The sequence below is a fragment of the Eumetopias jubatus genome, unplaced genomic scaffold (genome assembly GCF_037043125.1).
Source record: "Eumetopias jubatus isolate StellerSeaLion01/CBP00866 unplaced genomic scaffold, mEumJub1_p1.0 scaffold_12, whole genome shotgun sequence".
NCBI classification, from domain to species: Eukaryota; Metazoa; Chordata; class Mammalia; order Carnivora; family Otariidae; genus Eumetopias; species Eumetopias jubatus.
Genome location: NW_028274818.1, coordinates 101,036,714 through 101,054,338, shown reverse-complemented (window position 1 = coordinate 101,054,338; position 17,625 = coordinate 101,036,714). Strand labels below are relative to the sequence as shown.

The following is a 17,625-nucleotide window of genomic DNA, read 5'->3' as shown; positions in this document are numbered from 1 at the left end:
GAGCTGAGACTCCCCCATTAGGAACAGGAGCCTGCCTGAGCTGAGACCCCAGATACGGGGGTTGGAGTAGCCAGGCCATGCTGGGAACACAAGACAGAATTGTCCCCACCCGTCCCCCTATGGTCAGCATTCAGGACAAGCCTGTTGGCCAGCTATGGGGCCCACTCAGTCCCAGGGTTTGGACAAGACAGGTTCTGGGAAGACAGGCCTGTTGCCATGGGAAGCTGCTCCGAAGCCCCTCACTGCCCTCCCACTCGGCTGTGTGGGTTCAGCCACTGGAGGAGATGGAAGGGAGGCCTCATGGGCAGGAGGGAGGGGGACAGGACCCGCCCGCAGCTGGGGGGCCGGTGAGGTCAAGGGGCCAGGGGGGTCACTTGCTGCACACCCTTCCAGTCCTGGCAGGCCCAGCCAGCAGGCCGGATTCCAGGGCCCTTTGCTGTCCTCATGGCTCTGGGTCTGGGCATAACTCGGGAGAAGACAAGACCTTGGGGCCTGTGGGGACTTCAAAGTTTTGATTCTCTGAGGCTTTCCCGGAGCCTCGTGGAGGAGGGGGCAGTCCTGTTCTGGCTCATCTTCACGGGGCACAGGCTGGTTGAGTTTGTTTGGGAAATTTGCCCAGGGCAGCCTCTCCCGTGGCCCCCTGCGCTGTCCCCAGAGCCACAGGAGAGCTAGGGAAGGGCTTGGTGGTTAGAAAGTCCCGGCAGGGAGAGAGGTTTGGGTGGAGGATGAGAGCAGAGCAGAAGGATCTGGAAGCCCCCGGCCCAGGGGTGGTGCAGAGTAGGTTTGTGCGGGAGCAAGGAGGCTGGCAGGTGCATCTCCAGGTGCCACGGTCGGGGCAGGGGACAGCTGCGGAAGGCTTGGAAGCTGAAAGTGACACATGTCTTATTGGGGAGGGGAGGAGGGTTCCGAGGAGGAATTCAGATGGGCTGGAGGGTAAGAGGTGATGGAGCTGTGGGTCTGGGGGTGAAGAGAAGGGACCCACATAAAGACTGGAGGGGGAGTGAGGGCCACAAGAAGGAAAGAAGGGAGGGGGTTCTGGATCTCAGGACTTGGGAGAATGCGGAGCGTCTGTCAGCCTCGGAATTCAGGGCAGGGGATCTTCCCAGATACTTCCGTGGGGACCCCGGAGTCGGGGAGGACGGCCTGACCCAGAGACGAGGCGGGCCGGGAGCAGAGACCGCCCTCCGCCAGTGCACACGCGCACACGTGTACATACGCGTGCAAACACGCTCACGCGTATGCTCTTCCTCTCCCCTGCTGCGTCCAGGACAAAGAGAAGTCCCTGTCGGACCAGAGGCGCTACTCCCTCATTGACCCGTCCTCGGCGCCCGAGCTCCAGCGGCTGCAGCACCAGCTGATGAGCACAGAAGACGCGCTACGGGACGCGCTGGACCAGGCTCAGCAGGTGGAGAAGCTCATGGAGGCCATGAGGAGCTGCCCCGACAAGTCCCAGGTGAGCCGTGGACCAGCGCTGGGCTGGTCAGGGACACTCGCTGTCCTCGGGAAGCATGGCCCAGTCCTGGGATCCTTGGTCGGAACGGGTGAGAGATTCAGCCCTGGCGCCTGGGAGTCCCAGCCCAAGGGGGCACGTGGCTTGATCCTCAGGAGCTCAGACTAAGCTGGGGATGCAGCCTTGCCCTGACAGCCTCCATCTCCTGCGGTCCTGGGACCACGCTCCCCGCCGCCAACCCCGCTTTTGAAGAGCCTCTGGCGGCCTCTAGTGGTCGCGCCAGGAACTGCCTCCTGGTGACCCTCACTCAGCCCCTTCCCCGGGACTCTTTAACAGGCCATCAGCAATTCCAGTTCTGCAAACGGCATCCATCAGCAAGACAAGGGCCACAAACAAGAGGTAAGGGACGCTCTGGCCCCCGGGGGACCTCCCTGCCACACCCACGGCCCTCCCACACTTCTCAGGAGAAAAAGAAACCCCGAAAAGCCACCCAAATTACAAAGGTGCCTTGTGCCAGAGGCTCTCCAGTCGGGGTGGTCACCCTCCATTCAGCCCTCATCTGCTCTTGTCACCTTGTTTCTCTTTCCCAAAAACTTTCATAATAAAAGCTCTACATGCCTACTAGGAAACTTTTGGGAGAAAAAAAAAAAAACCCAAAATAGATACTCTTAGAGATGACCTGGGTTGACACTTCTAAGTGATACCCTTCTTGAACTTTCCTGTGTGTGTGAGTACGTGTACAGAATTCTCATTATTCGCAGATTCCTTATTTGCAAACCTACCTGCTTGATAAAACTTGTGACCCCAAAGTCAATACTCACGGCCCTTTTATGACATTCACGGACATGTGCCGAGTGGAGAAAAATTCGAGTCACCCACCTGGTTCCAGCTCTTAGTCAATAAGCATCCTTTCCACTGTCTTTTTGGTGCCGTGTTTGTCCCATTTTCGTGCTTTTTCTTGGTGATCTCGGTGTTTAAAACAACCCCGTGGGGCGCCCAGCTGGCTCAGTCGGAAAAGCGCGTAACTCGTGATCTTGCGGTTGTGAGTTCGAGCCCCAGGTTGGGTATGGGGGAGGGACTCGATCCCAGGACCCTGAGATCAAGACCTGAGCTGAGATGAAGAGTCAGATGCTCAACTGACTGAGCCACCCAGGCGCCCCTTCTCTGAATATTTTTAAAAATAAACATCTTTTCTTGTCCTTAAATGGTCTCTGAAAATTCTATAATTTATAAAATTGAGAGTGTAGAACTGGTTTCCTAGAACCTCACAGGCCTGAGGGGCACTCATGACTCCCATGATTGTCATGTCTTTGCTTGACTGTTAGGTATGTGGGAGGTTTTGGTTGTTTTTTGTTTGTTTGTTTGTTTAGACGTGGGGGTTTGCAGGGGCGCCTGGGTGGCTCAGTCGTTGAGCGTCTGCCTTCGGCTCGGGTTGTGATCCCAGGGTCCTGGGATCGAGCCCCGCATCGGGCGCCCTGCTCCGCGGGAAGCCTGCTTCTCCCTCTCCCCCTCCCCCTGCTTGTGTTCCCTCTGTCGCTGTGTCTCTCTATGCCCAGCATGGAGCATGATGTGGGACTCGATCTCATGACCCTGAGATCATGACCTGAGCCGAAATCAAGTCAGAGGCTTAAGTGACTGCACCACCCAGGCTCCCCTTGGCTCTTATGTTTTAACGTGCCCCACTGCACAGTTAACTGCAGGCATTCCCCGAAGTGTGACAGACACCCGCTTGAGTCCCAGGTGCCGGGTGATGAGGAGGGAGAAGCCTAGCACGGCTCTGTCCCTGGCTGGCTGTGGGACCTTGCAGGTGCGAGGCTAGAGCAGGGGAAGGAACTTTCCTCCTTCCATCTTGGACCATGGAGCCCCGCCCCCCAGCCACTGTGCTCACCCAGAGACGGGAGAACCTTGGCCACAGAATCTGCCAGGGGTCAGGCCTGTGGGGGAGGGGCAGAGAGAGCGATGGGACCGGGAGGGGTGGGGCGGGGGGGACCCTGCACCGGGCCTGCCAACAGGGGAGATGGGTCATGTCCATCCTTCATGTGGCCTTGTCCCTCCAGCAGTCCCGCAAGGCACATGGGGCTGTCCCAGTTTACAGACATGAAAACTGAGGCCCGGAGTCTCAGCTCATTTTCAGTGCCTCCACACAGCGCCCACCGCTCTTTGTAAAACCCATCTGCTCTCGCCTCTTCCCCCTCAACTGCGCCCATCCCGCCTCCTGTCTCCTCAAGCCCCAAACACAGAAGAGAGGCTCTTCTGCCCCAGGACCTTTGCCTATGCTGTCCCTGCTACCTGGCCCAGGTGCACAGCCCACCCCACTCCCTTTCCTATCTGACCCCCCACCCCCACCCCTCCTGGAGACACCTGCTGATCAAGCCCTTGCTCTCTCCAGGAGAAGCACTGACCCCAAGGAACACCGCGGAGCGGCCCGGTCCACACCGGAACCCCTGCAGCCTGCCCCGGCGGCGCCCCCTCCAGGCAGGGGCCAGGACTGTCACTTTGGAGACAAGAACAGTGTTTGTAAGAATAACGTGCCCACTGCCTCGGACAATCCCCTACCCCCGACCCCCCCGCCGGACCAGGAGGCTTCCTCAAGCACGGCCTTCCACAGAGAACGGTACAGTCCTGGCCTGGCCCCCGGGACCTTCGGCCTGGACACCCTGGACCCCCTGGCAGTTTCTGGAGCTTGTTTGGGGGAGGCCGAGGTGATCTGGCCAGGCCCCCCCTCCCCAGAAGGAGCTGCCCTGAGGACCATTTTGGCACCCCGGGCATGTCTCTGCCCTCCCTTTCTTCTCCTCCTTCTCCCGGGTTCCCCCCGAGACCCCAGAGAGCCATTGTCCCGGGGAAGGGTCAGAGGAGGCCAGCCCAGTCCTCGGGAGCCAGGTGGGGACCCCCTTTTCTGCAGCCCCCAGGCTTCTTGTTCACACAGACAGTAGTACAAGCCTCCCTCAGCCCCTCTGCCCAGCGAGGCCCAGGTTCAGGGTGTTTTGGGGGGGGACAAGGTCCTTCTCTCTCCCACCCCCCAACACCCAACTCATACACGGAGCTCCAAGCTGCTGGCCAGAGGGTTGCCACCAAGGCCAGGAGCCCCAGTATTAGGAAAGTTTGGAAGCCCCTCCCCTCATGCCCTCCCCACCACACCTGGCTTGGAGCTCGGGCAGGGGGGCTGCTGGGGAGCCCAGACCCAGGGCTCTAGGCATGTTCTGACTGGTCAGTCAGGTGGTGTGCCCGGGGCGGACTAGCTGTTCCCAAACTGGGCCTCTCACCTGCAGACACACCCAGGCAGGCTCTGACCTAGACACGCTCCGGCTTTGGCGTGCGCACAGAGGGGTCCTGCACGCATGCGCGGCCATGTGGGCGGGGCATTGGCAGCCAGAAGACGCACAAGCTCGGGTCTTGGGACCAAGCCCCCGGCCTGGCGGTGCCGTGCCCTCACACACTCACTGCACGCGTTCCTGCAGCCCAGCTGTGCACATATACGCCCAGGTACGCGTGGCTAAGTGTTCAAGGACATGCGTGCCAGGCACATTCATCAGAAGGCACTTGTACCAACAGCCCCCTTGCTTACCAGGCACCTGCCCAGAGCCCTGGAAGCCCTGTCCCCTGCAGCCAAGAAAAGAGCCCAAGGGACGTTGGAGAAAAGATCTAACCACCTCTCCCCTCTGTTCCGAGAGCCCCGCGGTGTTACTCCAGGCCTGTGGGTGGTGGGAAAAGCCGGGAGATAAATCTCTACGGCTGGAGGGCCCATAGGTTACTGCCTTGTGCCTCAGTGTCCCCACAGAGGGCCTGCCTCCACCTCCCCTGTGTCAGGGAGAGTTTCACTCTGGGGCCCTCCCCTCGCAGGAGGTCAAGGAAGAAACCGGATGCCCCATCGAGGCATTCCCGAAGCACACCAGGACGGGTATGCAGTCTGCACCCTGGGAGCAACCCCGGGGGGCCTCCATCCTTGCCCAAAGGCAGCCCGTGGGGGGAAGCCAGTTCGTCCCATCGGCCCCCCCCACTTCCCCATTGGCTTCTGGTAGCTCTCGCATGCGGTTTTATTAACAACAGTCTAGAAGCAATGCTTTAGTGGCCTAACCCAGAGTTAAATACTACTCTTTCCAGCAAAATCCGGCAGCTCGCCCCACCTACAGGAGGCACTGATTAGTCTACTAACAGCCAAAGGCCCACACCAGGAGGGGCTGAGCCCCCAGGGTTGCTGGCAGGTGGTAAGAAGCCATCTGCCTGTGAGCGGCTCCGCCTGCCCAGTGTGGGCTCAGCCGTGCCCCGTCCCCAAGCCCTCCCGCCCCCTTGTCCTCCCCAAAGTGGAATTGTTGAAGTGTGGCGAGTCCGTGCTCGAGACAATAAAGCTTGTGACTGACGTCCAGGACCCTTGTTGTCTGCGTTTCTCTGCGAGCCCCCCGGGGCGTGCCGGGAGTGGGGCTCAGTCCTGTTCGCTGCCAGCTAATTCCTACTCAGTTGTGAATGGCTGATGAGGGCCTCAGAGGGCCTGGCCTTAAGAGACCCAGGAGACCGGGACCTTGCCTTGTCCGAGGAGCAGGAACCCAGCAGGGACCGGCCAAGGACCAGAGACAGGGCAGCAGGGGGCAGGCCGGGTAAGACCACCAGAGAGGGCTGGGGGTTTGGACTTGACTCTGTTAAAAGGAGGAGGGGCCCCACAAGAAGAAAATGAAAAATCTCCCTGATGTGCAGGATAACTAACAAGTTCAGTGAGTTCGGCGAGAACACTTAGAATTCTATCTCCTGCAGCTAGCTTTCTAGAGATCAAATGAACAGTAAGGGTTTGCGAGCTCTGCGGTCATTTTACAGACTTATGCACTTGACGTTGCTGCCCTGGGAGACCGAACGAGGCTCTCGAGGTTAACAGCTGAACGCGTCTGGAAGCTTCGTGCTGGCTCCCAGGCACTGCGTCAGCAGAGAAGGAGGCAGTGGGGACCGTCCATGGGTGAAGAGTTTAAGGAAGGGGCCGTGTGCACGGGTGTGGCCAGAGCTAAGAGACGCCACGGGGGACTCTGTGGGAACCAGGGACCCCCCAAAGGGGCAAAGCAAAGGAGCTGTGACTGGAACTGGAGCTGTCCAGAGGACCCCACCCCAAGCGGGAAGGAGCTGGAAGATGATGCTCCCGGCTCTCTCCTGCCCTCCTCCGGCTGCCCCTCCCCGAGGCTGAACCCAACCTGGAGCCCAGGCTGTTGCAGGTTCGAGGCCAGCCCCTGGGCACACCCAGCCCAGATGGACGGACTGCAGAATGGGGCTGGGGGTGGGGACAAATGGCAAGCAATCAGCAGTATCCACCACAAGACGGTTCTGAGATAGAGCTCAACAGCACCCTGGTCTCCGGGCTTCAGCTGCCTTGAATGTTCATGGCCTCTGTCCTTTCCAGAACCGACCTTACCAGCCCAGCATTTTGAAATTCAAAGAGCTTCTGCAAACAAGATTCTTTCCTCTCCGGACTTATCAAACAGCACTGTGATTTCTGGTTTCTTTTCATTGTCCCCGAGGCCCAGTCCCCTTCTTATAGGGTGGAGACCAAGGGTGCAAAATGCATCACCCTGACCCCGGGGGAAAGCGTTTCTTTGACCCGTGTAGCCTTCAGTGGGAACTGTACACTGTGGTCAGAAAAGAGCGAACCCCCCCCGACCCCACCCCAGCAAGCCAGCAGTCGGTGTGGCCCCAAGTTAGCCGCTGGGAAGAGGAGGGTGTTGGGTGCAGGGTGGAAGGAAGAGGGGAGCAGGCAGACACTGTCACGGGGAGAGTGGGGGGCCTGGCGTCTCAGGCAGAGGCCTGGGGGCCAGGCTGGAGCACAAGGCGCTGTGGGTGTGGGGGACACAAGGCCAGATCCAGGCGAAGGGCCTGAATCTCACGGAAGGAGCGTCCTAGGTCCTTGTCTGCCCAGGCCTCCGCCCTGTGAGCTCAGCACGATTGCAGGTTGGAGCTCACCTGGGGTGGGATGGAACGGGAGAGGCATGGTCTACACCAAAGACTTCAAAGGGTGTCATTGAATTGGCGGTGTTATTTTTAAAGTGCTCTTTAAAAATACAATCCCTCGGGGCGCCTGGGTGGCTCAGTTGGTTAAGCGACTGCCTTCGGCTCAGGTCATGGTCCTGGAGTCCCGGGATCGAGTCCCGCGTCGGGCTCCCCGCTCTGCGGGGAGTCCGCTTCTCCCTCTGACCCTCTTCCCTCTTGTGCTCTCTGTCTCTTTCTCTCTCTCTCAAATAAATAAATATAGGACATTCCCAAATGCAAGCAGGCTCCCCGGTACCCCTTCCCAGCCCATACTCACCCACCACACCCAAGAAACAACCCGTGTTTCTACCTTTGTCATCACTGATGAACTTTGCTTATTTACTTTTTGCGCTCTGGAGGGGTGTTTTTGGCTCATATTAACACTTGTGAGTTTCATTCCTTTTTTTGTGCGTTGCAATATCCTGTTTTTTGGGTTTTTGTTTTTTTACAATATCCTGTTCTTATTGCCAGGTAAATATGCCGTTGCATGAAAGTATCACAATGTACTCACCCACTCTGCTCTTTTTTTTTTATATATGCTTATTGATTATTATTATTTTTTCAATAGAGATACAATGGACATATAACATTGTATTCATTTCAGGAGTCCGGACATCATGATTTATTTGTATGTATTGGGAAAGGAGCTCCAGGATAAATTTAGTTAACATGGGTCACCACACAGTTACAAATGTTTTTTCTCCTGATGAGAACTTTCAAGATCTATACTCTCTTAGCAACTTTCAAATATAGGGTACAGTGATACCAGCTGTAACCTCCATGCTGTACATGACATCCCCAGGACTTATTTATCTTTTTTTCCAAGGATTTTATTTATTTATTTGAGAGAGAGCACGAGCAAGGGGTGGAACAGAGGGAGAGGGAGAAGCAGGCTCCCTCCACAAAGTGTAGAGGCCGACGCGGGGCTCGATCCCAGGACCCTGAGATCATGACCTGAACCGAAGGCAGACACTTAACCGACTGAGCCACCCAGGCGCCCCTTATTTATCTTGTAACTGGAAGTTTGTGCCTTTTGACCCTCTTCACGCATTTCACCGACCCTCCCCAACCACTCCCCCAGTCCCCCGCCTCTGGCAACCACCCAACCATTCTCTGTGTCTATGAGGGTTTTAAAAAAATTTTATTCCACATATAAGTGAAATCATACAGCATTTGTCTTTATCCCTTCTTCTTTGGGTGCACAAGTGGGTTGAGAAATGTATACTCTACCCATGAAGACACGAGAAGAGAGGAATGTTGGTAATAGCATTACTAATAAAAGGGGATGGACAGACAACCTGACGCCAGGGTCTGGGAGGTCTGTCACCATTAACTGAGGCCTCGGGAAGCTGCACGGGGGCTGGGAGGCAGGGGGCGGCACAACACCAGCCCCATAGGAGGCTGCTCGGAGGCCCACGCCGAGGGTCTCACTGAGGACAAGGCTCCCACCCACACTCTCCAGCTGGGAATCTCAGACGGGATCTCACCAGGGTGCAAAGAGAGCCCTCCTTCCGTCTGTCTGCACTTCCCAGACCAGAGACCCAGGAAAGAGAAAGAGAACGACTCACCAGCATAGAACCTACCGCCGAGCAGCTGTTTGGAGAGTCTGAGCAAAAGAGCAAACCTCTGAAGACAATCTGCCCCAGAAATCCAGAAGGATTGCACACGAGGGGAGATCCATTACTGGCCCTATAGCAGACTAAATGTCATTTGTAAAAAAAAGTCCTCTTTTTTTTTTAAAGATTTTTATTTATTTATTTGAGAGTGAGAGAGAGAAACAGCATGAGAGGGGAAAGGGTCAGAGGGAGAAGCAGGCTCCCCGCTGAGCCGGGAGCCGGATGTGGGACTCGATTCCAGGACTCTGGGATCATGACCTGAGCCGAAGGCAGTCGCTTAACCAACTGAGGCACCCAGGCGCCCTAAAAAAAAGTCCTCTTGATGTAATTTCTCCTGATGCAATGTGCTGGATGAAATACAACGCACATACTTTTAAGCATATCGCTGAGCCTGCAGGAAAGTATGGGAAATCCTCAAGGGCCAAGAGCAAAGATCTGGAAATGAGAGCGGTAAGCGGCTTGTAAGCTGCAGCTGCCCTGGGGTGTTTGCCAAGGTTGGAAACCCAAAGGCGCGGGATGTCGTGACCGCCAGGGGCTCGGCGGACAAGGCTTTGCAAGGTGGAAAACTGGAACCAAGATACCTGCCCAAAGTCAAGAACAAAAGACCTATGACCTCGGGCGCCTGGGTGGCTCAGTTGGTTAAGCGACTGCCTTCGGCTCAGGTCATGATCCTGGAGTCCCGGGATCGAGTCCCGCATCGGGCTCCCTGCTCGGCGGGGGGTCTGCTTCTCCCTCTGACCCTCTTCCCTCTCGTGCTCTCTCTATCTCATTCTCTCTCTCAAATAAATAAATAAAATCTTTAAAAAAAAAAAAAAGACCTATGACCTCCTGAGATATAAGGACTTCAGGCGCCTGGGTGGCTCAGTTGTCTTGGCTTCGGCTCAGGTCATGATCTCAGGGTCGTGAGTTCAAGTCCCGCATTGGGCTCAGTGTGGAGCCTGCTTAAGATTCTCTCTCTCCCCCTGACCCTCCCCATCCCACTCTTTCTCTGTCTCTAAATACAGAAATAAATAAATAAATAAAATACACAAATTAAAACATTTGTATAAATGAAATATACAAATTTAAAAAACTTAAATCAGTAGTTAAAAAAAAAAAAAGACCCACAGGGGAGCTTACATATGCCAAATGCCCCAAATCATGCCTGGCGTAGGGCTCAGTAAATACCTGCTAAATAAATAAGAGACAAAAAGAATAAAAAGAAAGGCTGATAACATGCCTAATTGAGTTCCAAAAGAAAATAGAATTGCAGGGCACCTGGGTGGCTCAGTCGCTAAGCGTCTGCCTTCAGCTCAGGTCATGATCCCAGGGTCCTGGGATCGAGCCCCCCATCGGGCTCCCTGCTCAGCGGGAAGCCTGCTTCTCCCTCTACCGCTCCCCCTGCTTGTGTTCCCTCTCTCGCTGTGTCTCTCTCTGTCAAAAAAAAAAATAAATGCGCACGGCACAGACCCCCTGAGACATGAAAGGAACCTGAGTGCACTTAAGAGTGAGACCTTCTGGGTTTGAATTCTAGTGCAGCCACTTACCTGGTTATGACCTTCGCCAGAGCCCCCAAACTCCCTGAGCCCCCGCTTGCCCATCTCCAGTAGGATCGGGACAATGAAATACATTGCATGGGGTTGTTACAGCAATCAAATGCCACATCCCCTCCTCCCAACACAGGGTCTGTCACCTGGTAGGGGGTGGTCTCAAGAACGGGGGCTTCTCTGGTCCCACCCCCCTCTTTGCTCTGCCTGCCTGGGGAGACATTGATCAGACCATCCAGGTAGGTCGGGAGGCCCTGGCCTTCTCCTCCTGGGGGAATTTGGGAGAAAGCTGGAGGACGGGTGAAACCTGCACCCCTGGCTCCGTTAGGAGATCGAAACCCGCCCTCGCCCGGAAAGTGGGACTCCCCCACGCCACCGCTTTGTGCAAGCCGGTTCTGGCTCTCTCACCTGTGATGCTGCATGCTCGCCACCAGGTGTCACTCTCAGCCCTCCCAAGCCCCGTCTGCGGCTGGGAGGGGCCACGGAGGTCCAGAGCACAGACCGCCCCGGGCCAGGATCACAAGCTAGAACCAAATGGGGACCCAGAGGTCTCAGCAACTGGCCCTAGAATTCTCTGTCCCCCCGTGGCCTCCCAGATGTGGTTCTGGCCTCTTTACGAGTGTCCATCCGGGACAATAGGGGAGGGGATGTTCATTCTATCACCAGGACCCCAACAGGCTTAAAGTCTCCCTCCTCCCATCACGGTGCTCCCCAACCCTCCCCCCGCCCCCTAGCTCCCCTCCACCTCTGCCCCCTGCCCCTGCAGGACCCCGGGCTGATTTGCTCTCCTGACTCCAGGCTCTGCCCCCATCCACAGAGCTGCCTCCTGAGCCTGGAGTCTCTGCCCTACGCCCTGTCACCACTCCCCCGACCCACGCCAACCCCAGCTCCGGGCACGCACCCTGGTCCCTCTCCTACTCCCCATGAGTGGCTGGAAAATGTCTTAAGACTGAAGTTTGGGGTCCAGAGTCAATTTGAGGGGCAACGTGGGGTGGGACAAATAACCAGGAAACTTAGTTCTAGAATCTTCTCCGGAACTGTGAGCAAAGCTTTCTGCCCTTTCCCTCGAGCGAACCACCAGAGGGAAGGACTTGCTGTCTCCAGGGCTGCCCCAACACCCGTCTAGACGCCCCTAACAGCCTCCCTCTGCAGTGGCCACCCGCCCTCTGACCCACATAGACAACTTTGCCTCCAATTTCCCCGGAGGCCTCAAGCCCGAAATTTACCAGGAGCATCTTCATTTGCGAAGCAGGTGTGCGTCTCTGGACTTGAGTATGTTCATCACTTTCTGTCCTTCATGTCCTCCGCTTAGGGGATCCTGCCCCTCCCCGCCTCAGCTCAGCTCTTAGATCCTGGCTCAGACCCCACACCCTCAGAGGAGTCATTCCAAGTGACCACACACACACACACACACACACACACACACACACCTTTCCTCCCCCTGCCTTCCCTCCACCCCCTCATGCACACCCCACAGTCTGAAGGGACATCCTCGGAGGGAACTTGTCTAACACGTGTCTCTTTCCAGGGGCAGGCCCCACTATGAGCTCATGCACATCCCTAACTCTTAGCCCAGTGCCTGGAACATAGTAGGTGCTCAATAAATAGCTGTCAGGGGACGCGTGGGTGGCTCAGTCGATTGAGTGTCCAACTCTCGATTTCAGCTCAGGTTATGATCTCGGGGTCCTGAGGTGGAGCCGCAAGTCGGGCTCCGTGCTGGGCGTGGTACCTGCTTGGGATTCTCTCTCCCTCTCCTTCTGCCTCCTCCAAATAAATAAATAAATAATAAAGTGCACATCTTGTTTAGAAGATAGACCTCAGTGTCTTCATTCTCGGTGTTGGTTCATTCATGGTCTTGTCCTCTGGAAAAATCTGTTTGTCCCGTGGGTGGTTGTCTCGATCTTCTTAAATTCTTACATCTTAATGCTCACATGTTTAATCTTTTAATCTCAGACTCCAGGCTTTGATCTTCCACCTTAAATCACATTCACTTTGTCACTTTATTTTCCCGTTACTTTAAACCTCTTAACTTCTGTCTCTTGTTCACGGTAACTTTTCAGCCCAACTTCCTGGTTTTAAATTTTAACTTCGTATTTGCTGATTTTGACTTTGATGAAATTTAGCTCCCACATTCCTATTTTACAATCACCATCGTGTTGGGCCTGGTCTGTTAGTTCTTTTCACCTGAAATTTTCTCAATACTTAAAAAAAAAAAAAAATCCATGTTAAGTCTTTGCTGGCTTTTGATTTTTCTCAGTTTAAAATGCTCGTTCCTCTCCTTGATTCTTTCTCTTTAATCATCCGGCCGTTCGGTTCTCACCACTCCCCATGCAATCAGGGTTCTAGGGTTGTCCTCAATCCCCTTTTACAGCTGAGCAGATGAGACCCAAGGAGGGTGAACATTTGCTCGAGGTCATGCGGGTAGTGAGTGGCGGGAGGCGTGGCAAACCCAGGCCATGTGGCTGGGTCCAGACTCTCACCCTCTGCTTCCCCGGCTCCCAGTGCCCTCCAGGAGGTGGGGGGGGGGCAGCCTCACTCATCCCCCTCACTGTCCCTGCAGGTGCCCCTCAGGCTGCCCCGTGAATCTCCTTGCCTTTCACAACTGCTTTTACCCCGAAAACCTCATTCCAAGAGGCTCAGTGGACCCTCTGTGCCTCTGGCACCCAAGCACAGGGTTACCTAGAACCTCATGCCACCTGGGCTTTGTTTAAAGACCTGCATGTCTTGGAATCTGTGGTCTCTTGACACCCACACCTTTGGAGTCAGGGCAGAATCTGCCACAAGCGTGCCACCAACCTGGAGGGAATGCTGGGCAGGACGTCCTGCCCGTGCCGCCACCCTCTGGTGGGACACTGGTCGGACCGGATGCTGGAGTGCTGATACATGGCATGAGGCAGGGCAGGACAGGAAAGGGTCGATGCCGGGCCCGCCCCTGGCCCAGCTTTCTGTCGGGCCACGCTGACACACCAATTTCCTAGATGGTCCAGTCCTGCTCTCCAGAAGACAGGGTGACTCCTGGGCCACCGTATTGTACAACTCCAGGGGGCACTATTCACATCGCCCCCTGCAGAAATCCGTGCAAGGATCGTCCCAACAGGCTGAGGGTCAAGGAGCCCTGGACTCCTGTAGAGTTTATCCCAAATGGGGATCATCTTTGGGGTCACCTACATTGGTTCGCATGCGGGCCCATGGCTCAGGCGTGACATTGGGACCCCCCCCCAGCACTTTCTGCACTGTCACCAGGATGCCCTAGAATGTCCATCCTTCAGGCTTGTCTCACCTCCTTCCCACCCCTCATACCCAGCTATAAAGAACAGAAAAGTAATAGACTGGCTTTTTTCTCCATTTTCTTTTCTTTCCTTCTTTCTTCCTTCCTTCCTTCCTTCCTTTCTTTCTTTCTTTCTTTCTTTCTTTCTTTCTTTCTTTCTTTCTTTCTCTCTTTCTTTCTTTCTCTCTTTCTTTCTTTCTTTCTTTTTTAAGTAACTGGGTGACAGGTTTTTTTTCCTTTAAAAGTACTGTTCCATTAAAATGAAAGATGCCACAGGGCGCCTGGGGGGCTCAGTCCATTAAGCATCTGCCTTCAGCTCAGGTCATGATCCCAGGGTCCTGGGATCGAGCCCCACATCGGGCTCCGTGCTCCGCGGGGAGCCTGCTTCTCCCTCTCCCACTCCCCCCTGCTTGTGTTCCCTCTCTCACTGTGTCTCTCTCTGTGTCAAATAAATAAGTAAAATCTTAAAAATAAATAAATAAAATAAAATGAAAGATGTCAGATAAAACAGCACATACTGGAGAGTTCCATGTGGATAAGGAATGAAACAGACAACAGTAATCGAAGTCAGAGTCGTCTTCCTCCAAGGTAATGACTAGCAGGAGGTCTAAGGAGACTTCTGGGGGCCTGGCATATTCTATTTCTTCACTTGGGTGTTGGTCACATGGAAGTGTTCAGTTTATAAAATCCAATATGCTGCACACAGATGATTTATATACTTTTCCTGGATGTAATACCTCAATTTAAAAAAAAAAATTCTTTTAAACAAAAAAGGAAGCATTCTGCAATAGGCAGGGCCTGAACCAGATCTGGCCTGCCCCTTCATTATCTCCATCAGACACTCCATCCGGGGTCACAACGCTTGGAAACGCTCCAGCCTTTTACAGACTTTTAGGTAACAACTCATTTCAGCAAATCACCCCACTGAGTTCCCGAGGTCTGGTTTAGAGCCAGTTTATCCCCGAGGGTTTGCCAGCGAGCCACATGGCTTACACCCACACATCTAGGATGCTTTACTGTGAGTTCTTCTTTGTTCCCCTTTTATTTTTTTTTTTAACAGCTTTCTTGAGATAGAATTCGCATGCCATACAACTCACCCACTTAAAGTGCGCAATTCGATGGTGTTTCATGTATTCACGGAGTTGTGCAACCGTCATCTCTAGGTTTTAGAATGTTTTCATTACCCCCAAAAAGAAACCCCCGTGCCCCTTAGCTGGTACCCCCCAGTCCCTCCACCGCCTTCAGGAACAATTGTGTTGACCTGGTAACGAGGTGCCTTTTCTTTTTTATCCTTTAGATAAAAACGGATTGTGTTTCCCTGTGTGTTGGCTGCCAAAAATTTCGAAGGGAAATGTGTGGCCCTGCCTCTGACAAACTCACGAGCCCTCACCTCTGGCCAGCATCTTATTTTCCTGTGCTATTTCCCCTAACTTCCTAGCTTGTTTTTGTTTTATTTTATCTTTGCATATATAACTTGAGAAACCCACATCAGGATTTGAGTAGGATGGCATTGAATTTATAAATTAATTCCGGAAGGAATTATCTCTTCTTCTTCTTTTTTTTTTTAAGTAGGCTCCACGCCCAGCACGGAGCCCAACACGGGGCTCGATCTCACGACCCTGAGATCATGACCTGAGCTGAAATCAAGAGTCAGACGCTTAACCAACAGAGCCAACCAGGCACCCCAGGAATTATCTTTCCATTCGTGAGCATGGTATGACTTTCCATTTATCTGTTTTTAAAATTTACATTAATTTTACAAGGTTATCTATAAAGTCTGGAGCAACTTGTACTAAATTTCTTCCAAAACACCTTGTATTTTGTTTCAGACTATTTAATAAACGGTGCTAGGACAATTAGCTGTCCATATGGAAAAAGAATAAAATTAGATTTCCACCTCCCACATAAGCAAAACCCGGCTCCCCATGAATTCAAGAACTATGTGGGAAAAGTAAAGTCGTAAACTTTTAAAAGAAAATGTAGGATAGGGAAGTGTATGTGATTAGAAAAACCCAGAGCCATAGTACACTCTCATGTTTATGATCATCTCTTTCTCAGGTATAATCACGCTAGGGGTAGGCAATAAAACAAAACAAAATAAAACCAGAAATGTGACTGATTCACAGTAATATCAAGAAGGAGGCTTCTGGGGCACCTGGGTGGTTCAGTCAGTTAAGTGTCTGACTTGATTTTGGCTCAGGTCATGATCTCAGGGTCGTGGGACTGAGCCCCATGTGGGCTTGATTCTCTTTCTCCTTCTCCCTTTACCCTTTTCCTATGCACTCACTCTCTCTCTCTAAAAAAAAAAAAAAAAAAGAATGAAGCTTTTAACTCTGTGCCTTGCCATCTGCAGCATGTTGCTTCCATATTGAGATTACCTCAACGTTCAAAATGACTGCTGGAGCTCCAACCATTACGTTTGCCTTTTAGATTTTTTCCATTTATTTATTCCGTATTACATAGGCTCCACGCCCAACATGGGGCTTGAACTCACCACCCTGAGATCAAGAGTCGCATGCTCTACTGACTAAGCCAGCCAGGGGCCCACATCTGCCTTCTGGATGGCAGAATGAGGAAGGTAAGGAAGGGACGTGTTCTACAAGTCCCACAAAACATTTTCAGTCACATTTCATTGGCCAGATGTCAGTATAATGGTCACATCCAGCTGGAAAAGAGACTAGGAAATGTAATCTTTTAGCTGGATTGGCAATACATTTAGCTAAAAAACTGAAATTCTGTTACAAAGGAAGAAGAGTAGAATGGGTATTGGAGGCCACCAACAGAAACTGGCCATAGAAAGTTTTTCTAAAACAAGATGCAGCAAGCATTAAAGAGAAATACTGACAAGTGTGACTAAATTAAAAATCTAAAACTTCTAACAAATAACAAATTTAAACAAAAATATTAAAAACAAAACGAAAGATAAATCTTAGTTTGGGAAAAGATTTGTAGAGCGCATGACTGACGAAGAGTTGCGGTCTATCGTATACAAAGAATCCCTACAAATTAATAAGAAAAAGATAAAAACCCAGTACATGAAACTTACTCTCCTGCACCCAACAGAGACCAGAGGATGGCTTTTGTCCGGGCAGAGGAAGGCTGAAGCTGTGACCTTAAGGACCAAGCTCCTGCAATGGGATGTCACTTCATAAGGCACAGGGTGACCCCAACTCCCATGAGTGTTATGTGTGTGTGGGTAAAAGTGGGTTCCAATCCTCTTTGGAATGAGGTGCAGTCCAGACAACTGAATAAATGGAAGGATTTTCTACAGATCCTTACTTCTGGGGTGTCTCAACCTTTACAGCTGTGGACCCCCCCTCATCCCCGTGGCTTCTGCTGATCCACCTTAGGCTACTTCTCCCACCTCGTCCAAAATGCCTCTTTTCCTTCCCGGCAGAGTCAATCTCAGAGAAAGAGGAATTCTGGCTGTCTTCACTTGGATTCCCCAAGGATATGGGGGCGAGTGGTCGGGAGGTGACTGTGGGATGTCTGTGAGGACAGGGAGGAAAGCCGGTGAAGAATGCATTAGTGAGCAGGTGAGTTTGGAGGTTCGGTCTTGCTAGGGGCCCTCTGAAAGCTGGGGACCATACGCCTCAGGATGGTCCCACTGAGGGGGACAGCGGGGGGCTGGGTCACCAGCTCCAGCCCCTCAGGGGTCAAAGGTCTCCTGCTCCTCTCCCGCCGTTTATGTCCAGTTCAGCCGTTAGTGTCTCTCTCTTTTTTCTGTCTCTCTCTGTCTTCCTCTCTCTAATTACCTGGTATTTA

General features: G+C 53.2%; 1 protein-coding gene across 5 annotated transcripts in view; it reads left to right on the top strand.

Annotated features, from left to right (window-relative positions):
- CLIP2 (CAP-Gly domain containing linker protein 2) overlaps nt 1–5,813 on the top strand; it is a 70,216-nt gene extending 64,403 nt beyond the window's left edge. For all 5 annotated transcript variants that reach the window (XM_088016644.1, XM_028109923.2, XM_088016643.1 and 2 more), the window contains 3 exons: nt 1,268–1,453; nt 1,787–1,849; nt 3,840–5,813. In XM_088016644.1, coding sequence (XP_087872770.1) covers nt 1,268–1,453; nt 1,787–1,849; nt 3,840–3,851 — 261 coding nt within the window. In that variant the 3' untranslated portion in view covers nt 3,852–5,813. The remainder of the gene's footprint in view (nt 1–1,267; nt 1,454–1,786; nt 1,850–3,839) is intronic.
- Nucleotides 5,814–17,625: the final 11,812 nt, after the last annotated feature.